Consider the following 24314-nt stretch of genomic DNA (forward strand, 5'->3'; position numbering starts at 1 on the left):
GTAGGCGGCCCGAAGGGACCCACAGGTCCTGATGGAACTTGCTTTATGTCCCTGGTAGAGCAGATGGTGGGGAGGACTTGATGGTGGTAGTCAGGAGCGGCCCAGAATGGCACAAATAACCGTCTCCCTCCGCTGGATGTAGTGGAGCGGGATGTAGTCCTCGACCTCAACCCTGCTGCTGGAACTTGGTGGTCCAAATGGACATAGGATGGTAGATGGGTACACAATTTAGCACTTCCGGGTTCTTCCAAGGTACCAGTTTGGAATTCTGGATGTAGATAAAAACCTGAGTCCTGACCGGTTTCGCTGCTCCAGGCAGCTTTGTCAGAGGATAACAGGTTTAAAAAATGGCTGGCTATTTATTTCCTGTTACATGGGTCATGTGACCGGATTAATTAGATCAACCAATCTGTTCAGAATCAGGCTGATCGGTGGTGGAACTGACGTCACATGACTTCCCCTCACACACCTGACCACGCCTGCATTATCCCTGACACTCCCAGATAACAGCCGCTCACCAAGTAATGATTCCCCAGTGTGTGCATAGCCCAGGACTTACTCAGCGGCTGCCATAGAATCAGGCTGATCGGGGGCGGAGCTGATGTCACATGACTTCCCCTCACACACCTGGCCATGCCTGCGTATTACCTGACACTCCCAGATAACAGCCGCTTACCATGTAATGATTCCCCAGTGTGCGCATTGTGTGCGTAGCCCAGGACTTACTCAGCGGTTGTGATAGAATTAGGCTGATCGGGGGCGGAGCTATCACAGCCGCTGAGTAAGTCCTGGGCTACGCACAGACTGCACACACTGGGGAATCATTACATGGTAAGCGGCTGTTATCTGGGAGTGTCAGGAATACGCAGGCGTGGCCAGGTGTGTGAGGGGAAGTCATGTGATGTCAGCTCCGCCCCCGATCAGCCTGATTCTATCACAGCCGCTGAGTAAGTCCTGGGCTACACACAGACTGCACACACTGGGGAATCATTACATGGTGAGCGGCTGTTATCTGGGAGTGTCAGGAATACGCAGGCGTGGCCAGGTGTGTGAGGGGAAGTCATGTGATGTCAGCTCCGCCCCCGATCAGCCTGTTTCTATTGCAGCCGCTGAGTAAGTCCTGGGCTACGCACAGACTGCACACACTGGGGAATCATTACATGGTGAGCGGCTGTTATCTGGGAGTGTCAGGAATACGCAGGCGTGGCCAGGTGTGTGAGGGGAAGTCATGTGACATCAGCTCCGCCCCCGATCAGCATGATTCTATGGCAGCCTCAGAGTAAGTCCTGGGCTACGCACACACTGAGGAATCATTACATGGTGAGCGCCTATTATCTGGGAGTGTCAGGTAATACGCAGGTGTGGCCAGGTGTGTGAGGGGAAGTCATGTGACGTCAGCTCCGCCCCCGATCAGCCTGATTCTATCACAGCCGCGGAGAAAATCCTGGGCTACGCACAGACTGCACACACTAGGAGAATGGTGCACGGCTTGCGTAAGGATTTGCAGCTATTTGCCAATCCAGCAAGCTATTCGCAGGCTTGCACGGGGCGGGGTTTCACTATGGCGGAGCGGCGATTACTCTATCGCAGGGCATTACAAATAAGCAGCCAGGTGATCAGGTCTGAATAACCCCCAACAGACAACGGAAGCCTCATAATTACTAATATAGGTTGGGCCAGGTGTCTCTGTACTGGGGTATCTATATGGGAGGGCCGCCTGGTCATCTCACGGGGGGCTCGGCCAGCATTAAGATGCTCTGTGCAAGGCGGCACGGTGACGCAACTGCGACACCTGCCATAAACGCTGGCATTGGATACCCTTTGCCCACTAGTGCTCGTTAGTTGGTTGCCAAGATGGGCATCCGGTGGACACCTGCCCGGCCATTCCGGGTATTTGTTTGTTTATATTTGTTATTATACCACTAAAACCTCTGTAAAATGACTTCAATTTGTCTGACAGGTATTCTGTCGGTCGGTCGACCATGCTTTGAATAGACCACTGAAGGTCGACATTGCTTAGATGGACACCTGAAATAGGTTGACATGGATGGAAGGTAAACACAAGAATTAAGTTGACAATGGCTAGGTCCACAGTCAAAAAGTTGACATGGGTTTTTCACTTTTTTTTTTGTGCCGACATGTGCCGACAGGTGGTATTTCATATTCTACCATCCACTATGGCGTGGAGGAAGAACAGAATAGTGTTACTGAGAGCAGCGTGGCATGTGAAGGGACGCAGCACAATTTGATGGGGTCCATGTCGACTCTGTCGACATTTGGGACAAAGAAATGAACAACCCATTTCGACCTTTTGGCTGTCGATCTAATGCATGTGTCGACATCCCATCCATGTTGACCATAGGTATGTCGACATTAGACATTTCAGGTGTTGGCCTAAGCCACGTCGACCTTCAGTGGTCGACACAATACATGTCAACATAAAGTAGGTTGACCCAATGACCCCATAGCCGTCAGAAGCGTAGTAAAAGTCTGTATGATTGCAGATACTGCTGATTACTACATGTTCCTGACCAGGGTGGGCGTGTGCACTGGGCTGCAGTCATTGGGCGTTGGGAACAGGAAGACTGAAGATTCCACAGCTGCATTCTTCATGTTAACGTCCCTGTGCTTAACCCATTCCCTCCCAGGTCACATATTGGCTGAGCCTAGCTCTTCTGGAGTGCAGTCCCCGCACCGCTTATACAGGGGGATGTTAGTCTTAGGAGACAGTCAGTTACTCGCGAATCACTAACGATACCTCCAGTGCTGCATACAAAAGTCCACGAGTCTTTATATGTTCAAGATATTGTTCCCTCTGGCTGTTTAAATGGAGATTAAGCTGTTCCTTTGGTTCAAAATAAAGGGGCAGATTTATTAAGCTCGGTGAAGTGATAAACTGTCTGGTTTTTATCACCGGCCAATCAGCTCCTAACTGTGAAGTTACAGGCTTGGTTTGAAAAATAAAAGGTAGGAGCTGATTGGCCGGTGATAAAAACCAGACACTTTATCGAGCTTAATAAATCTACCTCAAAATGACATGCGATTCAGCGGTAGCGATGCTCTGCAGGGAACAAGCTGGTCTGGGCAGATTCAGAGATGGAGCAAATCTGCTCCGGAACAATCCATGCTGCTCTGCAAGGGGGCAATTAGAGTACATGTATGGTTATAGTATAGCATGCAGCAGTGGCGTAAGTTTGTTCAATTCGCCCGGAGGCAAGATAAAAGTGCCGCCCCCCCCCCCCCCCCTTCATAGAAAGAGAGCGAGAGAGATTGACTTACACTAAAACGCTGCCGCATCTCCCTGCCGCCTGCTTGCTCAGTGACAGACAGTCACACTCGCACACCGGCTGTGTGGAGTGTACTGTCTGCCGCCCGACTCCTGGCTCTGTCTTCATCGCTAGGTGACAGAGGAGCAGCGCCACGGGCGGGCTGCGCACATGGCTACGGGGGAGGGGGGGGAGCAACCCAAACACAGGGAAGGGGGGGCGACCGCACGCCTGCACGGCGCACCACTACTATTAAGAAAACGGGAGCGCCTGCCCGCCCACTGACCCGCACTGCTTCATAACAGCCGCACAGTAGATTGAGTAAGATACTGTAAGTGCGGCAGGCGGCAGTGGCACTAAGCGGAACAACGGAGGCAATGGAGCCAGTGCCCCCCTGTAAGCCTGGCGCCCGGCGGCAGATGACTCCATTGCCTCCGGGAGTTACGCCACTGGCATGCAGGGTAAATACTTGCTGCTTCGCATGTAGCCCCAATTACAAGACCGCTTTATTTTTACATTGTGATCAGGATATTGAACTCCCGCTCCTATCCATAGGTGCCCATTTCTGTTTTTGCTGGTGGGTGCTCAAGCCAAAAATATAGAGGCGTGGTTTTATGGGGAAGGGGCGTGGCCACACAATAATACCAATTTATATTACGGAGCACAGTTGTCTCCAATAATCAAATTACGGCAACAGAGTTCCACATACATAAATGCCCCCACAGTGCAGGTACATAAATGCCCCCACAGTGCAGGTACATAAATGCCCCCACAGTGCAGGTACATAAATGCCCCCACAGTGCAGGTACATAAATGCCCCCACAGTGCAGGTACATAAATGCCCCCACAGTGCAGGTACATAAATGCCCCCACAGTGCAGGTACATAAATGCCCCCACAGTGCAGGTACATAAATGCCCCCACAGCGCAGGTACAGAAATGCTCCCACAGCGCAGCTACATAAATGCCCCCACAGAGCAGGTACATAAATGCCCCCACAGAGCAGGTACATAAATGCACCCACAGTGCAGCTACATAAATGCCCCCACAGTGCAGGTACATAAATGCTCCCACAGTGCAGGTACATAAATGCCCCCACAGTGCAGGTACATAAATGCCCCCACAGAGCAGGTACATAAATGCCCCCACAGAGCAGGTACATAAATGCCCCCACAGTGCAGGTACATAAATGCCCCCACAGAGCAGGTACATAAATGCCCCCACAGAGCAGGTACATAAATGCCCCCACAGTGCAGGTACATAAATGCCCCCACAGTGCAGGTACATAAATGCCCCCACAGTGCAGGTACATAAATGCCACCACAGAGCAGGTACTCCGCGGACAGAATACACTCTTCCCGGCATACTGTTTCCCAGGTGGCCGCAAACTAGCAAGTTAATATGGCGTCCCAGCAGCAGGACTCGGGCCCACAGAATCGGCACCTATGCACCTATCTCTCTACACATAAATCTGCAGCGCTACATGGATTAACGGGGTGCAAACTGACTCATTTATTTGCTTTCCTCCCAAATCCGCCTCTGTAAGCTTCCTTTTCGAGAAAAAGTGAAATGTGAAGTGGCTCGACCACTCTGCCACCCGCCCATCCATTATCTGCCGCCCGCCAACCTTCTCCCTCTGAGCCTGAGGGGAGGAGAGCGCATCGCGCGTCTCTCCTACCCCTCACTGTGCATCCCTGTGACTGGGCCGCCCGTCCGACAATCAGAGCTCGCGGGCCTGCAGCCAATCAGGAGTCGGCCCGCAAGCTTTGATTGGCGGACGGCCCAGTACAAAGGAAGTGAAAAGACGGAGAGATGCGCGGTGTGCTGTGCTCTCCTTCCCTGAGAAGAGAAGCAGCGGCGGCGACACTGACTGCAGGGGGGCAATGGACTGCCCTCTCCCTGGCAGCAGCAGTAACAATGGTGAGTGTGCTACTGCTGAGAAACACCTGGCACTGTTGGGGCATACTTGTTGCTGGCACTGTGGGGGCATACTCATTGCTGGCACTGTGGGGGCATACTTGTTGGCACTGTGGGGGCATAGTTATTGCTGGCACTGTGGGGGCATACTTGTTGGGACTGTGGGAGCATTTCTGGCACTGTGAGGGCATACCTGTTGGCACTGTGGGGCATTACTGGCACTGTGGGGGCATACCTGTTGGCACTATGGGGGCATTGCTGGCACTGTGGGGGCACTCCCAGCACCATTTGGTCATACCTGGCACGGTGGGGGTATTACTGTTTCTGGCACTGTATGGCATACCTGGCACAGTGGGAGCATATGTGCATCTGGCACTATTGGGGCATATGTGTATCTTGCACTATTTGGGCATATGTATATCAGGCACTGCACTATTGGGGGCATATGTGTATCACACCCCCATTTTCATTGGATACATCCTTTTTGGCACACAGTTTTGTATGAGGCATACATACCTCCCAACTTTGGCTGCCCAGCAGGCGGGACGCTGCTGCTGCGCGCCAGAGGTGCGTCAAAATTTTCGGGGCGTGGCCTATACTCGCGGCTCTCCCGCCCCCATTTAGCCTCTATGGTGGCATGACCCATAGGCTCTGTGAGCCTCTAGCCATGCCCCCAGCCCCCTGGCTGCGGGAATAGACGCATGCGCACAGCGTTTATTCCCCGCTGCTTAGCAGCTGATAGGGGGGACTCCCAACAGCCCCCCCACACCGCGGGACACTGCCGCCCGCGGGTGGGACATCGGGACAGGCCCTGACAATCGGGACTGTTTGGAGGTATAGGCATAGTGTGTCAGGGGTATTACAGTGTGTGGCATAATGTGTAAAGGGCATTATTTGGTTATTAAGCAGATTTTTATTTCTATTTTAGTAGCTCTTCGGGTGCTTTATTTTGCCGCGAGTAGCTCACAACCCAAAAAAGGTTGGACACCACTGATGTAGACCATTTAAAAAAAATGTACAGACGGAACCCATTTAAACATTTAAACCAAATTTGGACTGCAAAGGGTTAAATTCGACTCCCAAGTGGTTGAAAAGGGACAAAATGTTCCGTCCAGCAAACCTTGGTCAGGTTGAAACCAGGCAGATCAGCTAGTTATTATTATTATTATTATTATTATTATTATTATTATTATTATTGTTATTATGCTTTTATTCTTTATATAAAAGTAATTTGATGGATTACACACAATTAATTCCCTAAATAAACCCTAAATATATATAAACATACTCCCCTATATAAACCCTTTGTGAGCCCATTACTTGTAGTGTAGGGAAAGGTCTTACAAGTACCAGGCGCAGCCTATATGTGACCTGGAAGTGATAGAGTTAAGTATACGTCCTGTAGTATACTACGTCTACATGAGAACTGCTGGTAGGAATTTGCAGTCTCATGATCCTGGGGTCCAGTGACTGCAGCACACACTCAGTCATCCGGAAGGTGAGTGTGCTTTTATAGAGAATATATACAGTATATATAACACAGATTGCTCAGAGGAATGCCCAGTAGTACATGGACATGGGTCATTGTACAGACGGAACCCTATTACCCCATACACTAGCACCACTAGCTGATGTATAAGCCAGTAAGTGTTATGGAGCAACAGCTTGGAGCTGTACTATCTACATACGTATAATTGAACGATGTTTGTGTATGTGTGTGCAGGGGCGTAACTAGATATTCGTGGGCCCCATAGCAAAAGTTTGTAAGGGCCCCCTATTTAGCAACTGATGGTGATAAATGTATGTAAAACATATTACTTAGACAGGAAAGATGGGCCCCCTTCAGCTGTGGGCCCCATAGCAGCTGCACCCCTTGCACCTATGGTAGTTACGCCTTTGTGTGTGTGTATGTGTATGTTCCACGATAACTCTCAAATGCTCTAATTGTTTTCAAACTTTGCACACTACCTTATCATCTTATGGGATCGATCTAATGTGGGGTACACACCAGGACGACCCGCTCACGATGCACATCGTGAGCGGGTCGTCAGTGTCTCGTCCGACCCGCTCACGGTGACGCGGGGGGGGCACGACCCGCACACGATGTGCACCGTGAGCGGGTCCGATCCGATGACGACCCGCACCCGGCTGTATGGTCGTCATTGAGATCCTCCCTGCAGCAGGTAGGATCTCAATAACGACCGACCGACCCGCGGGACCGCGCATCGGATCGGTATCGGTCCACACCAGGTCAGAAAAGGGCCCAATCAGCACAATCTACATCCAATTGATCGGAATTGGATCTAGATTGTGGGGATCGGGCCCTAGTCGTCCTGGTGTGTACCCAGCATAAGATTGAAGATGGGTTTCATCGGACGACCATTAAGGGTGCTGTCATAAGGGCCCAGGCAATTTCTGTTGTTTTCATGCATTGTAATATGTTGTTGGAAAGCTTATGACTTTCTAAATACAACACAATAAACAGACTCGCTTAAGTGGACTCTTAAAGGCTTATAAGGGTACATTAATTGAAAAACTTTTTCACTTTTGACAAACTGAAATTTATAATCAGAGTGGTCTCATACCCTCCAACTGTACCGATTTACCCGGTACAGTACCATTTTTTAAAGGCCTGTACCGGATAAATTCCCCTGTACCGATTGTACCGACTTTTAAGCTTCAGCCGCAGCACCTCTCAGTCTCAGGCGCGGGGACTCTGGGAGCTGTAGTTTCCGACTGCCGGCTATTCCCCAGGGAGCTTGAGGGGGAGCTGGCAAATAAAACTACAACTCCCAAGTTGCACCAAGGGGGGACACGGCCGGCCCGCCTCCTGCTCGGGGTAGACTCTGGAGAATGTGCTGTGTCTGGAGTGTGCACTGTGCAGGGCAGCAGGTTCAATAAAGCACAGCAGGAGAGGGCCAGCGCTGGGCGGGGGATGTGGAGCAGGGCAGGTAAAGTGATTATTCTCCAGTCTCCACTGTCGCACACACAGGTATTGAATATATGGCCACGCCCCCTTTCCCATAGCCACGCCCCTCTCTGATACATTTTTTTTTCTCCATTTGCACCGATTTCTGACCCTCACATGTTGGAGGGTATGTAGTCTGTGAATCGATCACAGTAGATATTGTGAAATCCATGTGACATAGATCCCCAGTCAGTTATTTTTTCTCTTGATTGTTTTCTTATTCATTGAGGGTTTTGGGAATCTTTTGTACCTGTAGCAGCTTCTGTCCTGCTGTGGTTGGGAAGGGAAGGTGGATAGTTGGAGACTTGCTCTGGCTGCTGCAGCAGCTTTTGCCCTGCTGTGTTTGGGAAGGGAAGGTGGATAGTTGGAGACTTGCTCTGGCTGCTGCAGCAGCTTTTGCCCTGCTGTGGTTGGGAAGGGAAGGTGGATAGTTGGAGATCTGCTCTGGCTGCTGCAGCAGCTATTGCCCTGCTGTGGTTGGGAAGGGTAGGTGGATAGTTGGAGATCTGCTCTGGCTGCTGCAGCAGCTATTGCCCTGCTGTGGTTGTGAAGGGTAGGTGGATAGTTGGAGATCTGCTCTGGCTGCTGCAGCAGCTATTGCCCTGCTGTGGTTTGGAAGGGAAGGTAGATAGTTGGAGACCTGCTCTGGCTGCTGCAGCAGCTATTGCCCTGCTGTGGTTGGGAAGGGTAGGTGGATAGTTGGAGATCTGCTCTGGCTGCTGCAGCAGCTATTGCCCTGCTGTGGTTGTGAAGGGTAGGTGGATAGTTGGAGATCTGCTCTGGCTGCTGCAGCAGCTATTGCCCTGCTGTGGTTTGGAAGGGAAGGTAGATAGTTGGAGACCTGCTCTGGCTGCTGCAGCAGCTATTGCCCTGCTGTGGTTGGGAAGGGTAGGTGGATAGTTGGAGATCTGCTCTGGCTGCTGCAGCAGCTATTGCCCTGCTGTGGTTGGGAAGGGTAGGTGGATAGTTGGAGATCTGCTCTGGCTGCTGCAGCAGCTATTGCCCTGCTGTGATTAGGAAGGGAAGGTGGATAGTTGGAGACCTGCTCTGGCTGCTGCAGCAGCTTCTGCCCTGCTGTGATTGGGAAGGGAAGGTGGATAGTTGGAGACTTGCTGTGTCTGCTGCAGCAGCTTCTACCCTGCTGTGGTTGGGAAGGGAAAGTGGATAGTTGGAGACCAGCTCTGGCTACTGCAGCAGCTTCTGCCCTGCTGTGGTTGGGAAGGGAAGGTGGATAGTTGGAGACCTGCTCTGACTGCTGCAGCAGCCCCTGCCCTGCTGTGGTTGGGAAGGGTAGGTGGATAGTTGGAGATCTGCTCTGGCTGCTGCAGCAGCTATTGCCCTGCTGTGGTTGGGAAGGGTAGGTGGATAGTTGGAGATCTGCTCTGGCTGCTGCAGCAGCTATTGCCCTGCTGTGGTTGGGAAGGTGGATAGTTGGAGACTTACTCTGGCTGCTACAGCAGGATCTGCCCTGCTGTGGTTTGGAAGGGAAGGTGGATAGTTGGAGACCTGCTTTGGCTGCTGCAGCAGCATCTGACCTGCTGTAGTTTATTTATTTATTAACAGTTTCTTATATAGCGCAGCATATACCGTTGCACTTTACAAAGGAGACAGTGATACAACAAACAGTATTTACAGACATAGGGGTTTATTCTGGTTCGGGCGGCTGGGCAGTAAGCGTATGTTCCGGGGTTTTTTTTTTAACTGCGCATGCGTACCTTCCGCAATGCGCAGGCGCAACGACTCCACAATGCTGACTGACGGGTCTTTCCGTGCGAAAAAACCTGTTCGCAAGAGTTCGGTCATTGTGGGCGGCATTGGGGCGTATTGAGGGGAGTGGCCGAAATAATGAGGGAAACTGGGCGTAAACATGGGCGTACACGGGGGTGTGCACAAAAAAATTACTCGCTTGATCGGTGAAAGCACCGTTCATTTCGGACACAAAACAGGCGGCCGCCAACCGCCACCTCAGACCACCCCTACAGATACCGCATGAGAGCGGACGCCTGGGTCTGCTAATTAACGCTGATTACTACCCAAACACATACACCTGAATGTAATAAGCAATGCAGCCTATTAAGTCCAAACCATGATTTCACTACCTGCAAGCCACACACAGCACTCAAACACATTGGAAGCTTATCTTTCTATACTTCTCAACATGTAAAGGTTGGTTTAATTTAAGGTAAGAATCATTTTAAGACCTGCTTATATATGCTAAGGTAGGTATTTGTAAAACATTTTTACACAATCACTACGTGTTTTCATATACTTTACACAGTAGCATACTCAATCTACACAAGTCGACATGTGTCAACGTGTTCACTCTAATACAAACATATGTTTTGTATTTATGATACAAATACATATTATTATGTAGATTATGAGGGCCATATATGTGAAGGGTATGGCAGCGTGCACGGATGTACGCTCACTCTCACGAGCGGTGACATACGCTGAGTTTTCCATTGAAAACAATAGAGACCCGTCTGTGCACGGTGGCGTACGCTCAGATAGCCGCAAGATGTCGGTGGGAAGACGGATGAGAGACGGCCGGAAACGGTGGCGCACGCTCTGTTGTACGTCAGTTGTCGGGGTCTAAGCGGTGATCCGTCCGTGTACGTTGGCGTACGCTCAAGTGTGCGCCACTCCCCTTTGTCTGTGTTTGTGACCGTCCGTATGCGGCTCTTTTGTGGGTGGACTTTCGCTCAACGGCCGCGTACGGGGAACGTATGCTGATATGGAACGTACGTACGTTTGGCCGCCGCAACCAGAATAAGGTCCAGAGTTGGGAAGGGAAAGTTGATAGATGGATATCTGCTCTGGCTGCTGCAGCAGCTCTTACTCTGCTGTGGTTGGGAAGGGAAGGTGGATAGTTGAAGACTTGCTGTGCCTGCTGCTGCAGTTTCTGTCCTGCTGTGGTTTGGAATGTAGATAGTTTGAGACCTGCTCTGGCTGCTGCAGCAGCTCCTGCACTGCTGTGGTTTGGAAGGGAAGGTGGATAGTTGGAGACTTGCTGTGCCTGCTGCAGCAGCTTCTGCCCTGCTGTGGTTGGGAATGGTTTGTGGATAGTTGGAGACCTGCTCTGGCTGCTGCAGCAGCTTCTGCCCTGCTTTGGTTTGGATGGAAGGTGGATAGTTGAAGACTTGCTGTGCTGAGGCAGCAGCTTCTGCCCTGCTGTGATTGGGAAGGGAAGGTAGATAGCTGGAGACCTGCTTTGGTTGCTACAGCAGCTCCCCCCTTCTGTGGTTGGTAAGAGAAGGTGCATAGTTGGAGACTTGCTGTGCCTGCTACTGCAGTTTCTGCCCTGCTGTGGTTGGGAAGGTAAATAGTTGGAGACCTGCTCTGGCTTCTGCAGCAGCTCCTGCCCTGCTGTGGTTTGGAAGTGTAGGTGGTTAGTTGGAGACTTGCTCTGGTTGCTGCTGCAGCTCCTGCCCTACTGTGGTTGGGAAGGGAAGGTAGTTAGGGACCTGCTCTAGTCCTCTTGTGGTTCATGCAGGCAGGATATTACTTGCCTACCTTTGCAAAAGTATGCCAGGGAGTCTGTGAATGAGGCACCTAGATGTATGAATGCATACTACTATATCTGCAGCTTCTGCCATGCTGTGGTTGGGAAGGTAGATGTCACGACCACCATTGCAGCTACCCTTGCTCCCTGTGCTGTCTCAGACCTGCAGTGCTCTGACGCTATGCCCTCTGCTCTGGCGCTCACCTCCACTTCTGATGCCGGCGCCGACCTGCTACATTCTGTCACTCTGTCACCCACCGGGCTCCGTGTCCCTTTGCCGGGTGTCAGTTCTGGTGTGCAGTGTCCTGGCATTCTGGCTCCGGGTAGCGTGAGGCGCGATCCGCCATGATGGCGTCCGCGTCCTTCTAGGCCTCAGGCTGGGAAGCGCCGGCTGCAGCGCCTCCGCATAGTATTCCTTGCCAGCTGGTTTGTGTCGCCACAACAGGTGGCGGACATCTTGTTGGTTCCCAGAGCCTATACTTCGCAGCTCCAGCCGTGATGTCATTCCTGCGGCCAATCATCATCCCGCTCAGCACTTAAATACTGACTAGCCGGGCCAGACCGGCAGTCAGTACAATGTTGTCCACCAGATAGCATCTCTGTGCATCTCTGGAAATTCCTGCAGTCTCCGCTGCAGGCTGACTCCTGATCCTCTGGGTGAAGTTTCCTCTTTATCCACTCCTGCTGGTCGTCCACTGCATAAACCATATTCTACCACGGAACATCCATTGCCGCCTCTAAGGATACAAGGACAAGGTTAAACACCCCAAAGGTGTCATCTTCCTCCTTCTGTTCCTGACGGTCATTATCCGTGGCCAGTTTCCCTGGTGTCCTAGCAGCCACGACCTCATTCAGCAAGATCCCTTCCATTGACTTCATCTTATTCCAATCCTTTCATTATTATTCTTCAAATCATCAATATCCTCAATACTTCCAACAACTTCTTCATTCGTCATTATCTTCAAACTCCTTCAACAAATTATTATTATTGTCTTATTTACTATACCCCCACTATCCACGTCGGCGTGGAGTTGAGAATAGAAAGTGTGGCGAGCGCAGCGAGCCACCGAGCCCGAAGCGCGGCGAGCGCAGCGATCCCCGCGAGGAAACGCGGACACCTTCACAGGTATACGCGTCCCCTCGCGGGCTTCACAGCTGTCCGCTGCGCTCGCCACGCTTTGGGCTCGGTGGCTCGCTGCGCTCGCCACACTATTCTATTCTCAACTCCACGCCGACGTGGATAGTGGGGGTATGAAAAGGTCGTAGGACGCGTAACGCCGCCCCTCGCGGGCTCGCTGCGCTCGCCATGCTTCGGGTTCACGTTGATCGTGGGGTGGCGTTAACAATTGTGGGGGCCATTTCACACTTCAGGGTGGCTATTTGGCCTCTGTGGCCCATTTAACATTGTTTCCTATGGAAAATCGGGTCAATTGAGACATTTAACATTGTTCCCTATGGGAAATCGCGGGCATCGCGTCGGTCGCATCACATGCGATTTTTTGGTCGCATGCGATGCGACCGACGCAATTTTTTTTTACTAACGATGCCCACGATCAAAATCGTGGGCGCCCTTCTAGGTAAAGAGTACCAAATATGTAATAGGGGCTCTGCCTGGCACAAATATGTGTTACAATTGCTCTGCTTATCATTATAAATGTAACTGAGCTCTGCCTGGGACAATGTGTTATGGGTCCTCTGCCTGTCACATTGTGTATAATTAATATTAATATTCTGCGTGGTGCAATATGTGTAACAGGAGCTCTGCCTGGCATACTACATGTATATGGGGGCTCGGCCTGGTGCAATGTGTATAAGGGGGTTCTGGCTGGCTTAATATGTGTATACGGGGGCTTGTCTGGCATAATATGTGTATAAGAGTGCTCTGTCTAGCATGATGTGTATATAACAGGGCTCTGTCTGGCATAATGTGTAATAGGGCTTTGTCTGGAGTAATGTGTAAAAGGGGCTCTACCTCACGTAGTGGCTCCACTGGGTTTTTTTTAACATCATTTGAATAATGGGCACTACTGTGCTGCGAAACATGAATTGGTACATATTTTGTGAAAATGCCCCTTCCCCATGAAACCCTATATTTTTGGCACACACTATCATTCTTTAAATATGGAGGAGAGGGGGCAGCAATTCTCTTTCTGGCACAGGGTGCCAAAATGGTCTAGTTATGTCTCTGCCCTCTCTGTGACATGGTCTCTCTCCCTTTCTCTCACTATGACAATTTCTCTTCCTCCCTGACACTATCTCTCTCCCTCCGACACTCTCTCTACTTCTCTCCCTGACACATTCTCTTACTCTCTTGCTCCCCTTTTTCTATCTACCTTCCTGACACTCTCTCTCCCTCTCTCTACCTTCCTGACACTCTCTCTCACTCTCTCTACCTCCCTGACACTCTCTCTCACTCTCTCTACCTCCCTGACACTCTCTCTCACTCTCTCTACCTCCCTGACACTCTCTCTCACTCTCTCTACCTCCCTGACACTCTCTCTCACTCTCTCTACCTCCCTGACACTCTCTCTCACTCTCTCTACCTCCCTGACACTCTCTCTCACTCTCTCTACCTCCCTGACACTCTCTCTCACTCTCTCCCTGACACTCTCTCTCACTCTCTGTCGCTTTCCTTCCTCTGCTTTGCTCCTCACCCTTCTCTATCGGTGAGGGGGGGGGGGGAGGCTTTCAAGATTTTGCTTTGGGGACCACAAAGCTCCAGATATGCCCCTGCCCCCACACCAAACCTGGCAGTGGTAAGCATAGTTGTGCTTTTACCAAAGACTTTTGCTTTTTAGAACTGTATTCCATTGAAAGAAGCGCCCATCAATCCTTTATGTGTGTTTTGCATTGTTACTTGTACCAGACCATTGTCATATCACTACATATCATCCATATATGTTTTTTTCTTTATTTGCATGTATTATTATACTGAGAGCCATTTTATATTGTAGTGAATACCAATAGATGATGGTAGACACGCCTGATTGGCGCTGTTCAGGGGCGGATTGGGAATTCAAACCAGCCCGGGAAATATCTTGAAGCAGCCCTAACGAGGCTCTGTGTTGTAGCGCGCCGGAGGCGCGCCCGATTTTTTTGGGGGGGCGGGGATTATCAATATGGGGGTGTGGCCTATTTCAATTTTTTCCGCTGTGGCTGCAGAATAGGCGCATGCGTACAGCGTCTATTCTGCAGCCTGTGGGGCTGGGGAGACAGAGACGGGAGGGGGGGGGGTGGTGACAGGGGGGTCTACCAACTGTCCCGTCCCCCCGCGCTGTGGGACACTGAGTATGGACCACCTCCCTTGAACACATTATGCACCATAACAAGAGGGCCCTTTTTTCTATCGAAAAACCTGTACACCTTATGCCACACAGTATTAGCCAATATTCACATTATGACATATGGAATGATCCAAAATTCACAAAATGCCACACAGAATGAGTAAAAAAAAAAAAAGCTAAAGTTCACATTATGCAATGGAATGAGAAGACACAGCGTAAGAGGGGGTTGGTGCAGGGTGAGAGGGGTTGGTAATGAAGGGTGAGCAGGGGGTGACGAGGGGTGAGAGTAGAGTGGCAAGGTGTAAGAGGATGCATAGAGGGAGGGGGGACAGAGGGTGGCGTAGAATGCTGGGAGGGGAGAAGCAGGGTGGATGAGAACGAAGGGAGGGAGGACTTACACAGGGTTGCACAGGATGCAGAGTGTGAGGGGGGCATGGTGGCACAGGATGCAGGGTAGGAGGGGGAATGCAGAGTGGCAGATGATGCAGGGAGGGGAGTCACAAAGTGGTGGAGGATGCAGGGAGGGGAGACAGTGATGCCCATTATACATATGCCACACACCATGATGCCCATTATATATATGCCACACACCCTGATGCCCATTATACAAATGCCGCACACCCTGATGCCACTATACATATGCCACACACCGTGATGCCCATTATACATATGCCACACATCCTGATGCCATTATACATATGCCGCACACCGTGATGCCCATTATACATATGCTGCACACCGTGATGCCCATTATACATATGCCGCACACCGTGATGCCCATTATACATATGCCAAACACCGTGATGCTCATTATACATATGCCTCACACCGTGATGCTCATTATACATATGCCTCACACCGTGATGCTCATTATACATATGCCGCACACCGTGATGCCCATTATACGTATGCCGCACACCGTGATGCCCATTATAGATATGCCGCACACCCTGATGCCATTATACATATGCCGCACACCCTGATGCCATTATACATATGCCTCACACCGTGATGCTCATTATACATATGCCGCACACCGTGATGCCCATTATACGTATGCCGCACACCCTGATGACAGTATACATATGGCGCACACGTGATGCCCATTATACATATGACGCACACCGTGATGCCCATTATACATATGCCGCACACCGTGATGCCCATTATACATATGCCAAACACCGTGATGTCCATTATACGTATGCCGCACACCCTGATGCCCATTATACGTATGCCGCACACCCTGATGACAGTATACATATGGCGCACACGTGATGCCCATTATACATATGACGCACACCGTGATGCCCATTATACATATGCCGCACACCGTGATGCCCATTATACATATGCCACACACCGTGGTGCTCATTATACATATGCCTCACACCATGATGCCCATTATACATATGCTGCACACCGTGATGCCCATTATACATATGCCTCACACCGTGATGTCCATTATACGTATGCCGCACACCCTGATGCCCATCATACGTATGCCGCACACCCTGATGCCCATTATACATATGCCGCACACCCTGATGCCATTATACATATGGCACACACCGTGATGCCCATTATACATATGCCGCACACGTGATGCCCATTATACATATGCCGCACACCCTGATGCCATTATACATATACCGCACACCGTGATGCCCATTATACATATGACGCACACCGTGATGCCCATTATACATATGCCGCACACCTTGATGCCCATTATACATATGCCGCACACCTTGATGCCCATTAAACGTATGCCGCACACCCTGATGCCATTATACGTATACCGCACACAGTGATGCCCATTATACATATGACGCACACTGTGATGCCCATTATACGTATGACGCACACCGTGATGCCCATTATACATATGGCGCACATTGTGATGCCCATTACACGTATGCCGCACACCGTGATGCCCATTACACGTATGCCGCACACCGTGATGCCCATTACACGTATGCCGCACACCGTGATGCCCATTACACGTATGCCGCACACTGTGATGCCCATTACACGTATGCCGCACACCGTGATGCCCATTACACATATGCCGCACACTGTGATTGCCATTATACGTATGCCGCACACCTTGATGCCCATTACATGTATGCCGCACACCGTGATGCCCATTATACATATGCCACACACCTTGATGCCCATTACACATATGCCGCACACCGTAATGTTCATTATACATATACCACACACACCATGATACCCATTACAGATATGCCACACACTGAGATATATATACATATACTATAGGGACCATGGGCACAGTGACACATATTGTATAGGGACCATGGGCACACACATATACTATAGGGACCATGGGCACTCTGACACACACACACACACATATATAGTATAATGACCAGTCCAGGGGGCACACCGACACATATACTTTAATACAGTTTATAAAGATCAGTGCTAAGCAACCCCCCCCCCCCCCCTCCCATGATGAATACCTGTGCTTGCTGTACTGCCAGGCCTGTGTCTCTTGACGAGGAGCAGAAGTGAGGAGGAGCAGGCAGTGACGGGGGCCCAGGAGCGCTAAATCCCATCCAGCAGTGGGATTTAGCATCCTTGCAGTTTGCAGTGGGTGGGATGTCCTTGCAGTTTGCAGTGGGTGGGATGTCCTTGCAGTTTGCAGTGGGTGGGATGAAGCGGCGGCGCAGGGCAGGATGTCTCAGCAGGCTTTGGGAGCAGCCAGTGTGACACTGGGTGCAGGGGGGTGCCACTGTATAAGTGCCACTGTATAAGCAAACAAGAATGAAAGATACTGCGCCGGCCGCTCTGACTGTGCTGAAATACAATTGGAGGCAGCTTGTAGCTCTGTCTCCCTGAGCTTCTGCCTCACAGCAGCCTTCTCTTCCGCACTGGTGCGGCCAGTCAGCCGCATCATCATGCCCTGCTGTTACATTACATAGATTAATCTGTGAGGCAGAAGCTCAGGGAGGCGGAGCTACAAGCTGTAGCCTCCGATTATATTTCAGCACAGTCAGAGCGGCCGGCACTGACTTTATTTTTCATCATGGTGCCACTTGTATGCGGCTGCGGCCCTGGCCCCGGAGAGCTAAGTATGCCCCCAGCCCAGTCCGTCTCTGGCTGCCGGCCGCACACACACTCAGAGAGGCCGCGGGAGCTGCTGCGCGCGAGTGCGCATGCGCACCAGCCCTCCCGCGGCCATTTTCACTGCTGCAACTTGCAAGGGATGAGGCTGGCCGCGGCCATCTTTATTGTGGTTAAAGTGCCGCGGCCGCTAACCGTGGAGAGGGCGGTCCGCGGCCCAGCCAAGGGGGGCGAGCGGCCGCTACATGGCCGAAATTGGCCGGCCCACCGGGAAAAAGCCCGGTATCCCGGTGGGCCAATCCGCCCCTGGCGCTGTTAGACACAACCAATGGGCGGTGTTATACATGTCCAAGATGTGGTGCTAGGCACACCCCTTTGACGGTGCACCCCCTAATAAAATGTGCTGCACATGCCTATGGTGGTAAGATGCTCTTTGATGTGATAGTGTGGCACTTGGAGTAGTTGCTACATTAAGTCACTACCTGGGGTAGTGGTAGTGGTCACAGGGTGCCCTGGCATAGGGGGCAGATATATGTATTGTATGTATGTATGTATGTATGTATGGATGGATGGATGCAGTGAATGATTGTATGTACATATGTACATACATACATAAGTATGTACATTTGAGGGAGGCAGCGTATGTATGTGTGTACTGTATGCGTGAATGCATGTATGAGAGGCAGTGTATGGTTGTATATATATGTATAGAGGCAGTGTATGTATGTACTGTATGTATGAGAGTGGGTCTGTATGTATACAGTATATGAGAATCAGTGTGTGCATGCATATATGAGAGAGGCAGTGTATGTATGTATGTATGTATGTACTGTATATATGTATGGATGTGGAGTATGGATGTATGTACGTACTGGGTTTATGTATGTATGGAGGCAGTGTATACATGTATGTACTGTGTGCATGCACACTAATGCTCAAAAGTTTGGGGTCACCAAAACAATTTTGTGTTTTACATGAAAACTGACTTTTATTTATCAAATGAGTTGCAACATTAATAGAACATATAGTCAAAACATTGGCCAGGTTAGAAGTAATGATCCAAATTCTAAATTTTTGCATTTTCAATGCAGGGTGGAATCTGGGAAGAGTGGCGGCTTTGCCCTGTGCCGGTCGGCCTCCTGTATCCTGCCGCTGCGGGTTTTAATTTTTGCAAATCCTCGCAAACCTACAGCCCATAGTCAGGTGTGTGATTAACCAATCATATCAAACAGGTGATATTGATCATCATTTTCATATGTTGGTTGAACTTGAAACACAATCATTAACCTAAAGGCTTAAAACTGTTTAAGGAATGGCCAAACTCTGCTACAAAGGTGAGAGTGTGGAAGACAGTGTTATGTCACAGGTCATACACCATGGCAAGACTGAGCACAGCAAAAAGACACAAGATAGTTATACTGCATCAACAAGGTCTTTCCCGGGCAAAGATATCAAAGCTTACCGTAGTTACAAGATGCGATGATCAGGAGGGTGGTGAAAGGGAGAAGACCACCAAAGAATTAACCAAAATAGCAGATATTTGTATACATTAAATATTAATACAATATTTGCATTATGCACAAGTTCATGAGTACAATTGCAGAATGCACAATCACATATATGATATTTATATAATGTATTTCAGCACATTTTTTGCAAGATGGATTTGAACCTTTATCTCCAGCGGATTGGGATCACAGAAATGACTCCCGATTCCTTCACACCGTCCCTTTCAGCACTACGAGAGATACATCGCCACCACGTGCTCTCTGTACCGTTCGAGAGTCTCAGTGTACACATTGGGGAGAAAATTATCCTGGACACCTTGTGGATTTATCAAAAAATAGTCCTGAGAAAACGTGGGGGCTTCTGTTATGAAAACAACGGCCTTTTCTTGTGGGTGTTACAAGAGCTGGGGTACCAGCCGCTGGTGCTGTCAGCCAGAGTGAGGGATCCGGTCACTGGTATATATGGACCTCCATTTGACCACATGATACTGAGTGTGGTGTTGGAGGGCAGACGTTGGCTTTGTGACGTTGGCTTTGGAGAAGGAATCCTGGATCCATTTCCCCTGGAGGCAGGGTGGGAAGAGGAGCAGGACAGTGGTGTGTTTCGGTTACGGGTGGAAGGGGAAGAGTGGTACATGGAGAAGAAGGACAATGACCAATGGAGGAGTCTGTACAAGTTCACCCTTGAAGAGAGGAGATTTGAGAACTTCAAGGAGATGTGTAACTTTCAACAGACCTCACCAAGCGCTTTCTTTGTCTGCAAATCTTTCTGTTCCCTACCTAGACCAGATGGCAGACTGACCTACATGGGGCGCAGGTTGATCAATACAGAGTATACCAAGGCTGGTGAAAAGGAGAAGACCACCAAAGATCTCACTGAGGAGGAGATTCCTGATCTGCTCAGAGAGAAATTTGGGATTGTGCTGGGTACAACATTTGTACCAAAGGATGAAGTGTGGACCCCATCTACTGATGGAAAATGAGGCCTCATTAGACAAACAGCCCACTTACATATGTCTATAATACCAATCACAATAGTATAAAATATATAAATGTATGTTACTCATTTTATACGCTGATTAGGCACAACGGTTGCTGATATTTACTATTTACAATAAAGAATAATCACATAAATGTACATTTACACAAATCAAATATTGGTCTTGTTTGGTAGCATCTACTGGGAATGCGGTAGTAGGATAACCTCCCAACTGTCTCGATTACAGTGGGACAGTCCTGCTATTTGGAGACTGTCCCTCCCATGGGTGTCAATGTCCCGCAGGTGGGGGTGGGGGGCGGTAGCCGGAGATCACCGCTGATCTGCTTTGCAGTTGGGGGGAGCCAGAGCTGCCAGTTGCTATGGGAGCATGGGGCATGCAGTAAAAAAAAAACAGGGGTCGAGGCCCTATGCTACGCCTCTCTACCTGGGGCAACACCCACCCACTCCTTAGCTCTTCCCTTCGGGTCCCGATTTAGAATTGTCAAAAGTTGGGAGGTAGAGGATAAGTGGCATTGTGGCACAATTAGTGATCTATTAACAGTTACTAGGAACTTGGCAGTAGGATAAGCGGCATTGAAACAAAGCAATTAGAGTTGTGCACACCTTAGTCACATGTTACTTGCGGCTGAATAAACATTACGGTGGCAATGGGGCGATGTTTGCGTGGATTACCAATTGCTGAAAGTGGCTGCAATTATGACCGGTATACGTACAACCCATAATGAGGCCCAATGTATCTTAATGAAGATGTTACTGAATACAGTAGGTACTGAGCAGGTTATCCAATGATACATCAGGATGTGGCATATTTCTTTCTACTGTACACAGTGGTATAGAATGGCCACAATGAGTCAGGAAGTGCGTGAGATAGATAAGTGACATCACAGTGGCCGAAGGAGTCTCACAGACACCGGGGCAGTATGTAACATATATCAGTGACACCATGGTGGCTAAGGGCATCACACAGACCCTGGGGCAATACATAAGATATATAAGTGACATCACAGTAGCAGAAGGCATCTCAAAGACACCAGGGCAGTATATAACATATACTGTATCAGTGACATCACCGTGGGTTAGAGAATCTCACCGACACCAGGGCAGCACATAAGATAGATCATTAATATCACAGTGGCTGAGGGAGTCTTGAAGACACCAGGACAGTATGTAACATATATTAGTGACATCGCCGTGGGTGAGGGAATCTCATACACCAAGGCAGTACATGAGATAGACCACTGACATCACGTTGGCTGAAGGCATCTTTCTTTCTACTGTACACAGTGGTATAGAATGGCCACAATGAGTCAGGAAGTGCGTGAGATAGACAAGTGACATCACAGTGGCTGAGGGAGTCTCACAGACAGCGGGGCAGTATGTAACATATATCAGTGACATCACAGTGGCTCAGGCCATCACACAGACCCTGGGGCAATACATTAGATATATAAGTGACATCACATTAGCAGAAGGCATCTCAAAGACACCAGGGCAGTATATAACATATTCTGTATCAGTGACATCACCGTGGGTTAGGGCATCTCACCGACACCAGGGCAGTACATGGGATAGATCATTAATATCACAGTGGCTGAGGGAGTCTTGCAGACACCAGAACAGCATGTAACATACTGTATATTAGTGACATCACATTGGCTGAAGGCATCTCGCAGACACCGGGGCAGTATGTAACATATATCAGTGACATCACAGTGGTTGAAGGGATCACCCAGGCAGTACATGATATAGATCACTGACATCACAGTGGCTGAAGGTATCTCATACACCGGGGCAGTATGTAACATATATCAGTGACATCACCATAGCTGAGAGCGTCTCAAAGACCCAGGGGAAGTACAGTAGGTGACCCAGACCAGGGACATCATATTGAATGAAGACAGCACATAGTCATAGACACCAAAGGAGTATATGATATGATCAGTGACATCACAGTGGATGAGAGTATAAAACAGACACCAGGGCAGGACATGAGATAGTTCACTGACATCACAGTGTGTGAAGGTATCTCATAGAAACCAGGGCAGTATGTAACATCTATCAGTGACATCACCATAGTTGAGGGCATCTCACAGACCCCAGGGAAGTAGGTGACATACTGTGAACCAGTGACATCATATTGAATGAAGACAGTACATAGTAACAGACACCAAAGCACTATATAACTTGATCAGTGACATCACAGTAGCTGAGGGTATCGCACAGACACTGGGGCAGAACATGAGATAGGTCATTGACATCGCAGTGGCTGAAGGCATCTCATAGACACCAGCGCAATATGTAACATTAATCAGTGACATCACTGTTGCTGAGGGCATCTCACAGACCGCAGGGCAATAGGTGAAATAATCAGTTACATCACATTGAGGGCTCCCAGGCCCTTTCAGAGGTTCAAAGAGATGTAAATTAAGAGGCAGCCCACCCAGGGCCGGTGCAAAGCATCTCAGCACCCCAGGCAAAGACCTTCGTTGGGGGGGGGGTAACGCCGCTGCCATTTACTCTGCCCCATAGGGGGCCTGCTGCTGACCTCCTCCATGGGGTGGTGCCGGCGCCGTTGACATGCTCCACAGGGTGGGGGGTTCCACCGCCATTGAGCTGCTCCACAGGGCAGGGGGTGCAGACGTCACTGACCTACCCTACAGGGGAGTGTTGGCCACCGCTGACCAACTCAGTGCTGCCCTCCAGTGGTCGGCGCCCACAGGCTTAAAGCTGCATTGTGGTGGCGCTGTCCCTGAGCCAACCCCCTAAAAAAAAATAATACTTTATTAATATCTACAAATTTTAAGCAGGACCATCTACCTTCTGTTTTCTCCTAGTAATTATGTTATATGTACACTGTAAATATAGTAATTTTCATTTTTATATTTCCCCTGAACCTCCCACCCTCCTGTCTCAGCACATGTCCCTGTGTCCTAATAGTTCTCTTCCACTGAAGAATCTCTCCCTCTTGTACTGTATCTTGATCTATTTGAACGTTTCTATCATGTGCCCTCTTGCTTTCTCTGCCCCAAACTCATACCATCCTCTAGGGCGTGTCTAGCTCCACATATGGGCATGTCTATGCTTAAATGCTTGTTGTTGTGAGATATTTCTATACAACATTAGTAACAGTATATTTTAGGAAGTATTGATATAACATTGCTGCCTGCAATATGGAGTTTCTTGTTTGCAACTATATATTCTCTGTGATATTTCTTTTATTCACAGCACAGCACAGTATAAATGATTAATCTGATGCCTATGCAATAAATTCCAAATGCAATTTGACCTTGTGTGAATTCATCTCTAAGCATATAAATATGATGTGTGTATTAATAATTTTTTTGAATGAACATTGGACTGTTTGCAACTTGTACGCACTACCTATATTTATTGAATGAGCGGTTTTCCATACCATTATAGCATTGGCTAAATCATTACAGACACCAGATACTCTAATCATACAAATGTGCTTAACTAAAGAACTAACAAAAATAAGGTACTCTTTACCTAGAAGGGCGCCAGCGATTGAAATCGCGGTCGTCGGGGGTAAAAATCGCGGTCATCGCGGTCATCGCGGGCATCGCGGGTAAATCTGGATGGCCGCGATGCCCGCGATGACCGCGATTTTCCCATAGGGAACAATGTTAAAAAGGCTGATTGACCGCGATTTGACTGTTAGATGCCTCAATGGACCCGATTTTGCCCTAGGAATCAATGTTTAATGGGCCACAGAGCCCAAATAACCACAATTAACCCTTAAATGTCCCCCCCCAA

At 49.4% G+C, this 24314-nt stretch overlaps 1 protein-coding gene across 2 annotated transcripts; it reads left to right on the forward strand.

The window, feature by feature from the left end:
* Positions 1–6621: 6621 nt before the first annotated feature.
* On the forward strand, positions 6622–23794 carry LOC146019879 (arylamine N-acetyltransferase, pineal gland isozyme NAT-3-like). Of its 2 annotated transcripts, XM_083152512.1 has the most exons (3): positions 6645–6680; positions 19124–19235; positions 19678–23794. In XM_083152512.1, the coding sequence occupies exon 3, from the start codon at positions 19693–19695 to the stop codon at positions 20521–20523; it is 831 nt and encodes a 276-aa protein (XP_083008638.1). In that variant the 5' UTR covers positions 6645–6680; positions 19124–19235; positions 19678–19692; the 3' UTR covers positions 20524–23794. The 2 variants fall into 2 exon arrangements, with proteins under 2 accessions (XP_083008637.1, XP_083008638.1); XM_083152511.1 differs by lacking the exon at positions 19124–19235 and having other exon boundaries at positions 6622–6680.
* Positions 23795–24314: the final 520 nt, after the last annotated feature.

This window comes from Crinia signifera, chromosome 7 (assembly GCF_055691185.1).
Source record: "Crinia signifera chromosome 7, ASM5569118v1, whole genome shotgun sequence".
NCBI lineage: Eukaryota > Metazoa > Chordata > Amphibia > Anura > Myobatrachidae > Crinia > Crinia signifera.

Bases quoted from the DNA above. Each gene is read 5' to 3' on its own strand.
- LOC146019879 (XM_083152511.1), top strand. From the start codon at position 6,633: ATGATCCTGGGGTCCAGTGACTGCAGCACACACTCAGTCATCCGGAAG. The intron at 6,681-19,677 runs GTGAGTGTGCTT...AATGTATTTCAG, and splicing joins CACACTCAGTCATCCGGAAG to CACATTTTTTGCAAGATGGA.